The following is a 12,500-nucleotide window of genomic DNA, read 5'->3' as shown; positions in this document are numbered from 1 at the left end:
GCAGCCAATTGCCGTCGGTGTGTGAGTGTGTGTATGAATGGGTGAATGAGAAGCATCAATTGTACAGCACTTTGGATAAAGGCGCTATATAAATGCCAACCATTTACCATTTACATGTGCGTGTGTGCGTGCGGGTGCGCGTGTGTGCATGCGTGCGTGCGGGGGTGTGTGTGTGTGTGTGTCTGTCTGTGTGTGTACATGTGCGTGTGTGTGCGTGCGGGTGTGTGTGTGTGTGTGTGTGCGCTGTCATTCTGTCGTGGAACATGTGACGTGTTTGACACGCATGTTGCCATCCGGGCGGCGTGTCTAATTACGGTTACTATGAGCATTTTCCCTTTGTGTAGGTACATTTAACACGTATGCGCACACGTGTGTTGAGAATGCCTGTCTGTTGTTATGTCTGTTGGTGTGTGTGTTGCTGAACTTGCCTGTGTTTTCATGCAAGACCCAGCTGCTCTCTCTCTCTCCCTCCCTCCCTCTCTCTATCTCTCTCCCTCCCTCCCTCTCTCTCTCTTCCCCTCCCTCCCTCTCTCTCTCTCGCTCCCTCCCTCCCTCTCTCTCTCTCGCTCCCTCCCTCTCTCTATCTCTCTCCCTCCCTCCCTCTCTCTTTCTTCCCCTCCCTCCCTCTCCCTCCCTCCCCCCTCTACTTTCTCTCAGTTTCTCTTTCAACTCTGTCTCTCTCAGGCTGTGAACCAGCGTCTCCATAAAGCCCAGATAAAGACAGGCTGTACTGGAATGATAAAAATATGCAGTGCCGCTCTCTTCTGACACGTTCGGAGGTAGCGGGAGTGCTAACGTCTAACGGCCTGTTGATGGATTTAAACCTTATTGACTCTGTGCTGAACAAAGCTGGGCAGGTGATGTCTTACAGTGTACATAACCCTCCAGATATAGAGAGCAGTACTACTGCCAGTGTGTGTAGGTGTGTGTGCGAGAGTGTGTTTCTATGTGTGTGAGTGCATGCGTGTGTATATCTCTGTGTGCAAAGGTGTGTGTGTGTGTGTGTGTGTGTCTTTCTGTTTGTTTGTGGTTGTGTGTGCATGCAGGCATGTGTGCGTATGTGGGTGTGTGTGTCTGTGTGTGTGTGCGTGTCTGTATGTGTGCGAGTGTGTTTGTGTTTGTGTATATGTGTGTTTGTGTATGTATGTGTGTGTGTGTGTTGTGTTTGTGCGAGTGTCTGTATGTGTGTCTCTCTCTATCTTATATATTCAGTCAGGCTTCATTACCTGTGTGGGTTGTGAGTGTAATGTGTTCCCCCTCCCCGTAGAGGGCGCTGTGGCGATGAGTGGAGGGGGCTGGACGGGCGGAGCGATATGGCCACTCCCCGGGATACCCACATTTTAATATCCCTTAATCGATAAAGTTGGACCTGGGGGCACAATAAAACAGACGGCCGATAATTATTGCAGCGCTAAAGAAATACAGTCCTTGGCTTCGCTTTGTTTTTGTGGTGAACTAGTGCAGCAAACTGAACTGCTGTGCCGGACAGAGTGAGTAAGAGTGAGTGAGTGAGTGAGTGAGTGAGAGAGTGAGAGAGTGAGAGAGTGAGAGAGGGAGAGAGGGAGAGAGAGGAGAGAGAGAACGAATGAGAGAGGGGGGAGACAGAGAGTGAGGGGGGCAGGGAATTCAATTATATCTGTGTAATTTCAGTGGAATAAATAGAACAGTATGAGGGAGAATAGGTTAGAGAGAGGGGGGCTGCACTGGAGAGGGTTAGGAGGTAAAGGTAGAGAAGGAGGGAGAGTCAGAAATAGAGAGGGTTCAATGAAGGGTAGGAAGAGAAGTGGAGGCATGAAATGTAAATGAGCATTGGATGTCTGTCACAGTCCTTATGTAGTAGTCATATATCTGCATACGATGTGTCTGTTGTGTATATTAATAAGCATGTGTTTGTGACCACGTGTAATATGTATGTACACATGAAATCACTTGCAACCATGTGTACCACACGCCTGCACACACATGCTGTACACACACGAACTCTCCCTCTACAAGTACGCCCCCCCTCCCCATTCCATTTCAGTGGTATCACCCAAGCTCATTAATGCGGAAACAAGGTAACGGATCGACCCATCTCTGTCCCCAGAGGGGAGCTTAGACTTTGATGTTGAGTGAAGCGCGTAGTCCTAAGCCAGAGAGATTTCAACACCCTGCGTGACTGACAGAGACCACTGATTTCACACACTGTTTCACTGGCAGCCTGGAATGCACATACACGCGCACGCACGCACACACACACACACACACAGACAGACGAACACACACAAACACACACACACGCATACATTCATGCTGAAGCATACTCAAGCACACACACACATGCTACAGTGGGGTCCAAAAGTCTGAGACACCACCTGTGAAAATGCTTCTATTTTGCATTCTTCTCTAATTGAATACAAACTATTTAATTACGAATTACATTATCAGCGTAGCAATTTGAGTGAAATATATGCGTGAATGAATACATGAATTTCGAATTTCTTAGTATTGGTATGTCCCCTTTTTGCTTTAATGTGCACTCGAGCTGGCATGGACTTCTCAAATCTGTGCAAAGCCTGATGATCCATGTTACTACAGCATTATTTGACAATGTGATGTGATCTTGTGATGTTACTAAATGCTTGGCTTTTGTCAGTCTTCAAATGTCTTCATGAATATATGAAATAGGGTTGAGACCAGGTGACTGTGCATTGTGCAGCACTCCTTGCCCTTCTTTGGTCTTCAAGTAGTTCTTGCGTAGCTTTGAAGTAACTTTAATTTGTTTTAAATGTCAAAAACTTTCTTTTTAATCCTAAAACTTTCTGTTTATTTTCATGAGTGCATGAGAAAAAACCCCCCCAGAAAAAACCCCACTGTACGTATTCATCTGCCGATACACATAGAAGAGCTCTGCCAGTGTACGACAGCAATGAAATATGTCATTCGCTCGGTACGTATTACGCGCCTTAAAACTCCCCCCTCTCTCCCTCCCTGCCTCTCTTTCAGGACGATAACTCCATGTTTTTCCAGTTTGGCCCCTCCATTGAGCAGCAGGCCTCGGTCATGCTGAACATCATGGAGGAGTACGACTGGTACATCTTCTCCATCGTTACCACCTACTATCCCGGCTACAAGGACTTTGTCAATAAGGTGACCTTCCGCCTCGCCCAGTAGTCATTTTAACCCATTACTCCCACCTCGGACGTGTCTTCCACCGCTAGGGCAGAGACGCCCTCGCCATGCCAATCCGGGGGAACTAGCGCTTAAAAAAGAGACTGACCCATTTTTTCACGAAATCGTGTGAGGTAGAGCTAGTTTCCGGCCTGCTGCGGTTTCCAGAACAGCGAGGCGCAGGCATATATTTGAGTTAATGGGACACACAGAAAGGCTCACAGATGCATCAGCGCTATTAGCACCGGGGCTAATGCACAGGCTGGAGGGAGCAGTCAGAGGTGCCGCTGTTCATTTTGGGGGAGCGATTGCGTCCGTTACGAACGAGGCGGATGCCACCGTTGTCCCATTGGAAGCAGCTTGTTGTCACGGTTACAGAATTGGGGCTCGAGTCATTGGGACGTTCCTTCCTGTAATCTTGAGCCGGGCACTTAACCTGAATTGTTTCAGTGAAAACTCCATCTCAGTAAAAGGATAATATGCTAAAATGCTACATGCACCGTGTGCCATATAGCCTCTCCATAAAGGAGTCAACAGAGGAACTGTATTAAGCATTAAATATAATGTAATATTGTATATATAAAGTATAGTGTTTAAAAATAAAATACCGTGCACTCTGTAAGTATTTGGACAGTGGTACACTTTCTGTTCTTTCGGTTCTCTACTCCAGCTCATTGGATTTGACACAAAACAATGAATATGAGGCTAAAATGAGGAGTGGCACCTTTAATTTGAGGATTTTTGGGGCGATCAGTTTTGGAAACACATCCTTTTTTATACATAGTCCCTCCATTTTATGGGACCGAAAGTAATCGGACAGTTCTTCTCAGCTGTTTCTGATTAAGCAGGTGTATTAATTTGCTTGCTTGGTATAAGAAAGCTTTCTTCTATAGATATATAGTCTTACTTCTAGGCTTTTGGTTTCCCTTGGCGTCTGTTATTGCCGTTTGTCAACATGAGGACCAGAGTTGTGCGAGTGACAGTCACAGAGTCTGAGAAGAAGAAGAAGAAAACAGTCAGAGACAGGCCAGACAATAGGTCTGCCAAAACTAACTATCTGGAACATCATTAAGAAGAAAGAGAGCACTGGTATATGTTCGGGATCATTACCTTGCTGTGGGATCAAGCACCGTCCAGTGAGTCTGGAGGCATTTTCTTGAACCTGAGCAGATGAGATGCTTCTGTACACTTCAGCAGTCATTCTGCTGATGCTATCTGCAGTTACATTATCAATGGAGACAAGTGAGTCAGCTCTTGTGGCAGTCGTATATTTGCCAAAACTATAACACCCCCACCACCATGATTCGCAGATGGGGGGGGGGGGGGGGGTACTTTGGGTCTTTGGTAGTTCCTTTTAGCCTCCACGCTTTGCTCTTGCTATCACTCTGATACAATTCAGTGGCTTGGCTATAGTGATACAATTCAATGGCTTGGCTCAATTGTTTTTATTTATTGTGCAATATATAGTTACAACAAAGTTAGTTTTTGTGATTTGTTAAACCAATGTGATTTGTTAAACCGTAAATGTTTACTATTGACTTTACTTAAGCGACTCATGTTGCTAACATGTTTACAAAAGGCTTCAAGGCTAAGTTGTTAACCTTGCTTTTTCAATTCTGAAGTTAATGAAGTCGGAAGAAATGTTTATGTAATATGTTTAGCCGACATTTCAATTCATATAATTTCGCTCTAACATGTTGGCTGATATTAAGTAGCCATTTATATGCTGCTGACAGTATCTAATGGTGTGGTGGTTATACGAAGGAATTAATTTTATCTTATGCACAGTGAAAATAGGGGAGGGACTTCGATTTATTGTTTGGCCCTGCCTGTTCTTTCTTATTTCTCAGCCTCATAATGGCTTCTTTGACTGTCATTGACACAACTATAGTTCTCATGTTGACAAACGCCAATAACACTTCAAAAGCAATCAAAAGCCTAGGATCAAGACTAGATACTGAAAGCTTTCTTATACCTGCACTAGGGAAGAGATTTAATACACCTGACTAATATACAAATACCTACAGACTGCACTGTATGTAGGTAACAAATATATATGTATGATGGGTCAGTGTGTTGCGACTGTGTTGGGTCAGTCAGGTGTTGTGTGATATTGGATCAGGCATTACATGATGTTGGTTAAGTGTGTTGGGTCAGACGGTGTAAATGGACTGAATTTATTTGGCACTTTTATCCAAAGCGCTTTACAATTAATATACTCACACGCCAACAACGAAGACACCAACCCGCTCATCGGGAGCACTTGGGGGTTCGGTGTCTTGCTCAGGGACACTTCGACACACCCAGGGGAGGGCATAGAGATTGAACCAGGGGCGGCCTGTAGCGTAGTGGTTAAGGTACATGACTGGGACCCGCAAGGTCGGTGGTTCGAGCCACAATAAGATCCGCACAGCAAGGCCCTTAACCCTGCATTGCTCCGGGGGAGGATTGTCTCCTGCTTAGTCTAATCAACTGCACGTCGCTCTGGATAAGAGCGTCTGCCAAAATGCCAATGATGTAACGTAATGTGAGCAGCAACTCTCTGACTGCCGGGCGAGCGCTCTCGCCTCCCAGGCTAACGTTTGCGGTGTTTCCGGGCCCTGTGCGCCGGCTCAGATCCGCAGCACCATCGAGAACAGCTTCGTGGGCTGGGAGCTGGAGGAGGTGCTGCTGCTGGACATGTCTGCGGAGGACGGCGACCTGAAGATCCAGAACCAGCTGAAGAAGCTGCAGAGCCCCGTCATGCTGCTGTACTGCACCAAGGAGGAGGCGTCCACCATCTTCCAGGTGGCCCACTCTGTGGGCCTGACGGGCTACGGGTACACCTGGATCGTCCCCTCGCTGGCAGCCGGGGACGCCGACACCGTGCCCGCAGAATTCCCTACAGGTGCGGGCCGCCGGGTGGTGGGGGGTGGGGGGAGCGGCCGGCTGGGTGTGATGTTTGGGGTGGAGTGAGTCACGGCTCAGTGTTTATTGAGCCTTGGAGCTCGCAAGCCTCCGGTTGTTGTTTTTTTTTGTGTTGTTTCTTCTGATTCATCGCTTGTCCCTCGATCGCAGCTGCTTTCCGCGTGGACGTTTGGTTTCACAGCTCTCCATTTTTCTCCAGTCGAGGCGACTGTCGTTGATGTTCTTCCAGATCCGCGGCGAGAAACTCTGTGGGCCTCGTACTGAGAGAACACCATGTTTTAAACAGACACGGACAAAATAATACTGAGATGGAGGACATCAGAACAGTTTAACCCCTGAGGACACCGCTGAGCCTCATTACTTATTTAGCCGCGTCGCAGAGGAAAAGGAGAGGGTGCGTGTGTTGTGACACGTTTCTCTGTCCCTTGGTGATCCCTGAATATTTAAACAGTGGTACGAGAGCCTCAGTTTGCCTTATAATATGAGCGTTTCCTCTGGGACCATAGCTGAGGATGTCAGCTGGTCTTGCAGACCTTGTGGGTGTGCAGATTTGGGGCTGGCTGTTCCTGTGTACTTGCCTGGCGTTGGTCCGGCCAAATGGTGTCTGCCAAATGGTGACTCTTCAGTTGAGTAAAGCTGGCAGTTCCTTGACTTGTTAGTCATGTGCTGATACTCATTGTTTTTTCCTCATAAACAGTATGTTGAATACCTGCCACTGTCTCCCTCTCTCTCTCTCTCCCCTCTTTCTCTCCCTTTCTCCCTCTTCCTCTCTATCTCCCACTCCCTCCCCCCTCTCTTTCTTTCTCTCTCTCTCCCTTTCTCCCTCTCTCTTTCTCTCTCCTCCCCTCTTTCTCTCCCTCTCTCCCGCCCTCTCTCGCTTTCTCTCTATCTCCCCTTTCTCTCCCTTTCTCCCTCTTCCTCTCTATCTCCCTCTCTCCCTCCCTCCCCCTCTCTCTTTCTCTCCCTCTCTCTCTCCCTCTCCCCCTCTCTATTTCTTTCTCCTCCCCTCTTTCTCTCCCTCCCTCTCACCCCCTCTCTCTCTCTCTCTCTCAGTGCAGTGTTAATGTCTCTCTCTCTCTCAGTGCAGTGTTAATGTCTCTCTCTCTCTCTCTCTCTCTCTCTTTCTTTCCCAGTGCAGTGTTAATGTCTCTCTCTCTCTCTCTCTCTCTCTCTCTCTCAGTGCAGTGTTAATGTCTCTCTCTCTCTCTCTCAGTGCAGTGTTAATGTCTCTCTCTCTCTTTCTCAGTGCAGTGTTAATGTCTCTCTCTCGCTCTCTCTCTCTCTCAGTGCAGTGTTAATGTCTCTCTCTCTCTCAGGTCTGATCTCCGTGTCGTATGATGAGTGGGACTACGGCCTGGAGGCCAGGGTACGTGACGGGGTGGCCATCATCGCCATGGCAACCGCCACCATGATGCTCGACCGGGGGCCGCACACCCTCCTGAAGTCGGAATGCCACGGGGCGCCGGACAAGAAGGGCCCAAGCGCCGGGAACCCCAACGAAGTGCTCAGGTGATCCAGGGGGCCGAGGCCGGTTGAAAGGGGGGGTCGGTTTGAAGCGGCGGAGAGATGAGACTGAGAGCGCTCTGGGACCGTGGGCTTCTGCGGTGGGGTGATTGGTCACAGTGGCTCCGTCAGCAGTGGAAGACGCCCTCTGCGCTGTGGCACGTACTGTAATTAGGGTTTCCTAGGGGGAGGGGGGGTGTGTTCCAGGTAATTTTGAAGAAATTTTCCGAAATCTCGTGAAACCAAACACTGAATCACAAATTGAGGAGGATTGTTGACATTCTCCAGAGAAGATGAGGCTAGCTGGTTAAGATGAATAATTAGACCCTAGATCAAGCAAGTCAAGTTAAAAGTTTAATCAAACCTTATTTTAGTCAAAAGTTATTCATAATACTTATTCAATCTAATTTGCTGTCTTAGTTACTAAATGACTGAAATATATCAGGGATCTGATCAGAGTGGTGTTCAGGGCCTCATGATGGAAGTGGGCACTCTGGCAAAGGAGGTAAGCTTCCTGGAGCATTAAACCACCAAAAAAGAAGCCCTCAAACAATAAGCATTAAGAAATCATTTAAGACAGTAATCAAAGTAATCTTAATTTTTTTTAAAATTCCGAACAGATAATAAAAAGGACTACTGAGACATTGATTTATTTATTGATTGATTTATTAAAATTAACTCCAAAAGAAAATAAATATTCAAAGTGAAAGATCATTCTCTTCAAGTTATATGATAATAAATAAACTTTTTAAAAACTTTTTAAAAACTATGTGAGGAAATCTTGGATCAGTGTACCTCCAGTTTGACTGCAGGGTTTGGTACATAGAGCAGAAAAAAGTGAAACATAAAACTGCTTTTCATATATTATGAAAATGTGAACAGTGGCTAACTGGTCATGAAGTATTTCCAGTGACTCCTAAAATAGGTTTGATACATAAAAACAAACAGACATACTAACGATTAAAAAATTCCCCAAATTATCTCAAAATTTGCTCAAAATTCCTCAAAAAAGGTCATTTTCCCTCAGCTTTACGACCCTCACTGTCCAATTCTGGGGCAGTGGTGCTGCGTTCTGTTCCCTTCCAGGGAAGTTTTGGGGGCACTGGATGGTTTGTCTGCCATACAGTATTCCTTTTCTTTGGATGCTTGTAGCAATGCTACAGTTTTACAATTTAGAAATTCCCCAAATTATCCCAGAATTCCCTCAAAATTCCTAAAAAAGGAGAACTTTCCCTCAGCGTTACGACCCTTACTGTCATGGGGGCAGTGCTGCTGCGTTCCGCGGCAGTTTTGGGGCCACTGGATGACTGGTACATACAGCTCTCCTTTCCTTTGGCTGTTTGTAGCAATGCTGCAGTGCTTTTTTTACATTTCATCACATTACAAGGCATTTGTAATGTAATCCAGAGCGACATACAATGAAGTGCAGATTGAACACAGGAACAAGTGTGAAGAGGACAGTACGGTTCCGAGTCCTAGTGTGACCATACAGATACAATCGGATACAATCTTACAAACTAGCATACCACGGTTGGCAGCTAGAATACCTCGAGTACAACAATACCCAATTTCTGATTTCTGATCTATATATATATATATATATATATATAGATATTGTGTATTGTATTGTTGTACTCTATAAGTGCCATTATAGTCTATGGCATATATAAAGGCTAAATATGGTGGTGAGGTAGGTGCAGGGAAAGGTGCAGAACATGTTTTTCAGAGCATGTAAAGATGTTAAGGCTTAGACAGGACAGTGGAGAGAGACAGGAAAGGGGGGCGAGGGAGAGGGAGGTCGCGTAGCCGGCTTCGAACGCCCAGACGTCACGGCTCGCAGTGAGCATGTCCACGGTGCTACGCCACGAGACACTCCTGCCACGGCGTTTTTGCAACGGTTTCAAAGCCACACAGCGGTTTACCCCCGGAGTGAGATTTCTCCCCTGTTTAATCTTGTTCTTTTTAAATGTTTGTTTCTGTTGCTCCGTGTGATTCTGCTTTTGCAAATTTCACAAAAAGCTCTCCCTGGAGGCCGGGACACCCAAATGTTGCCGAGACAAAGCCGTGTGTTTTACAACTTCCGGGCATCCGTTCAGTCCTTATGTGCGCACTGTCACGCTGACTTTGTTCAGCTCTTGATTAAATCAAGCTGATCTGATGTTACATTAGGCATATCTATCCGGATATTCATAATAATCTTGCCGTTAGTGCAATTATTCACTCAATCAGGAGTAGATGGTATCACTTGAATGGATTCAGTTGGAGGGTATATGCCAGTGAAATAGTTGTCTAGTTTATGTGTTTATGTTTTCGCTACAGGGATTAAAGCTAATATTTATCTTCTTTTGTAGGACTGGGCATGTAAAATGGGGGGTATTTCATAAAGATATTTGTCTAAACTGCATAACGTGGCTGTTTCTGCACGAATAGATATATCAATAAATGCAAGTAGAAAGGAGGTCAGTCGGTTAGCGTTAGCTTTTGCTTTGAACATAGATTTGGAGTTGATTGTTGTACCTCAGAAGATGAGCAATTTAGGTCTCCACATGTGATGCAATACTGCGGGGGGGGGGGGCCCTACAAAGTACACTGGAGTGGTAGGGCGGCCTGTAGCGTAGTGGTTAAGGTAAATGACTGGGATACGCAAGGTTGGTGATTTGAATCCCAGTGCCGCCACAATAAGATCTGCACAGCCGTTGGGCCCTTGAGCAAGGCCCTTAACCCTGCATTGTTCCAGGGGAAGATTGTCTCCTGTTTAGTCTAATCAACTGTACGTCGCTCTAGATAAGTGCGTCTGCCAAATGCCAGTAATGTAATGTAATGTAATGCTAGTAAACAAGATTATAGACTCTATCACAGGAGGGAAACCAGACCGTTTAGTGTCACTCCATCTGACTTTCAGAGTTAGTAAAAGGGGTTTAAGACTGTGGTGTATCCAATTTAATGATGCCAAAAATGGTTAATCAGCCATGTATACAAATGTGGTTCCTTTGTTTTGGTTAGGGGCCAATGTGTTGATGCGTCATAGCCTGATTAATCTTTCTTTAATGTCCCTGAGCTAAGCCTGGAAGGAATGCAGAGACTACAGTACGCCTCCAAAATGATCTACTGTCCCTCTGTTGTTTTGAGGACTTCCTGTTTCCTGTTGTGATTTGATTGGTTAAGGCTTTAATCTTATTTAACCCCCAGGTGTCTTTGTGGTTGTGAGTATTTTATTGTTGGGTTGAGTGATTACAGTATATATCGTAGGCAGTAAACATGGCTATGTTTCTGTTTATTAGGATTGCACTGGATGATTTTACTGTGCTTTTCGGCAATGTAAAGATGGTAGCCTTTTTATGACACTGTTTAATGGAACTGGGTCAGAACGCTCGCTCCCCTTGCGCGCTCTCTCTCTCTCTCTCTCTTGCTGTCTCTCTCTTTTTATCCATCTATCATGTGCTCTTGCCTGTCCTTCTGGCTTTCATTTTACACAAGAGAGAGTGTATGTCATGATTTAAAATGATAAAAATGGTAAAATTGTACAGTACTGAGTTTGCAAGAATTCACGTTTCAGATAAACCAATTAAGGAAAATCATGAAGGAAAAAATACAAATAATGAAGGGGGCTTTTCCTTTTTTTGGTCTCAGTCACACTCTCTTTGATCTCTCTCTTCTGTCTGTCTCATTACTGAATTCTCTCTCTCTCCCTCTTTCTCACACTCCCACTTCGCTTGCATTTTGCACAGTTCATTACCAAGTTCTCACTTGCATCTGTCAACCACTGTCTTTGTCACATGCCTGTATGCCAACACACACACACACACACACACACACACGGACACACAGGCATGCACACATGCACACAAACATTGTCACGCACGCACGCACACATACACAGGCATGTACCTAAAACACACACACACGGACACACAGGGACGCGCACACGCACACGCGCGCGCGGGCGCACACACAGACATGTACCTAAAACACACACCCACACACACAATTCGACGCATTGTTTTATATGCACAGAGACAGAGCCAGTTCATAAAATCCTGTTACTAGATTTGACTAATTACACTTGGGTGTAATCCGTTACTAATTAATATTGGTACTAATTTATTAAAACATCTTATCAATATTTTATAGAGCTTTTCATAATTCACGGAGTACATGCTCAGTGTATGTGTGTCAGGGCATGCTAAAGCACATGTCTGTACTTTGTGTACGTTTGCAGGGCATGTGTGTGTTTGTATGGCTATTGTGCATTATGGGGGATCTCTGTACTTTGTGCATTTACTAAGGTGAATGGTACGGGTTAAAAGTGTATTTTACTTGCATCTGCTGGGGCATACATAGAGAGGAAGAGACAGCAGAGGAGAGCGGGTGAGGTGTGAGGGTAGCTGAGGAGATGAGGCTGGTTGGATTGACAGAGAAAAATGGATTTACATGTGCATGTGGATTCATATAGATTTGGGCAAGAGGAGTACTGTAGTTAGGGTAAAAAGCTGTATCTTTTTCCTCTCACCCACTCTCTTTTTCTCTCCCTCTCTTCCTTTGTATCTACCTCTCTGTTTCCCTCTCTTTTTCTCTCTCTCTCTCTCTCTCTCATTCCCTCTCTCTGTGAGATTATGGTTCCCATGACAACACAGTAGATTGCTTAGAAATCACAGTGGTTGTAGGCTCCATGGCAACACATTACATATGCTTGTGAGGTCCCTCTCTGTGTCTGCACTCAGCAGGGGTTGGGGTTGTATGCGCATGAGCACGCTTCACACGGTGTCACACACACACATCATGTGTAACTCCATGTGTGTGCTATGTGTGTGAATCTGCTTAGGAGTGACTGACGTCAGTGGCTGGGTAGCTGCATACAATATATACGTGTGAAAGGCTGTTCTGTGATGTGAGAATGAATGTGCAAAGGTGGTCTGATTCTGATGTTCAATTTTTTTTGC

At 45.6% G+C, this 12,500-nt stretch overlaps 1 protein-coding gene across 1 annotated transcript in view; it reads left to right on the top strand.

Moving 5' to 3' along the window:
- Positions 1-12,500, top strand: part of LOC133114600 (glutamate receptor ionotropic, NMDA 2B-like) — a 54,901-nt gene that overhangs the window by 18,307 nt on the left and 24,094 nt on the right. The window contains exons 2-4 of the mRNA XM_061224125.1: positions 2,986-3,129; positions 5,767-6,037; positions 7,374-7,566. Coding sequence (XP_061080109.1) covers positions 2,986-3,129; positions 5,767-6,037; positions 7,374-7,566 — 608 coding nt within the window. The remainder of the gene's footprint in view (positions 1-2,985; positions 3,130-5,766; positions 6,038-7,373; positions 7,567-12,500) is intronic.

This window comes from Conger conger, chromosome 16 (assembly GCF_963514075.1).
Source record: "Conger conger chromosome 16, fConCon1.1, whole genome shotgun sequence".
Taxonomy (NCBI): Eukaryota; Metazoa; Chordata; class Actinopteri; order Anguilliformes; family Congridae; genus Conger; species Conger conger.
This window is presented reverse-complemented; position numbering and strand designations above follow the sequence as displayed.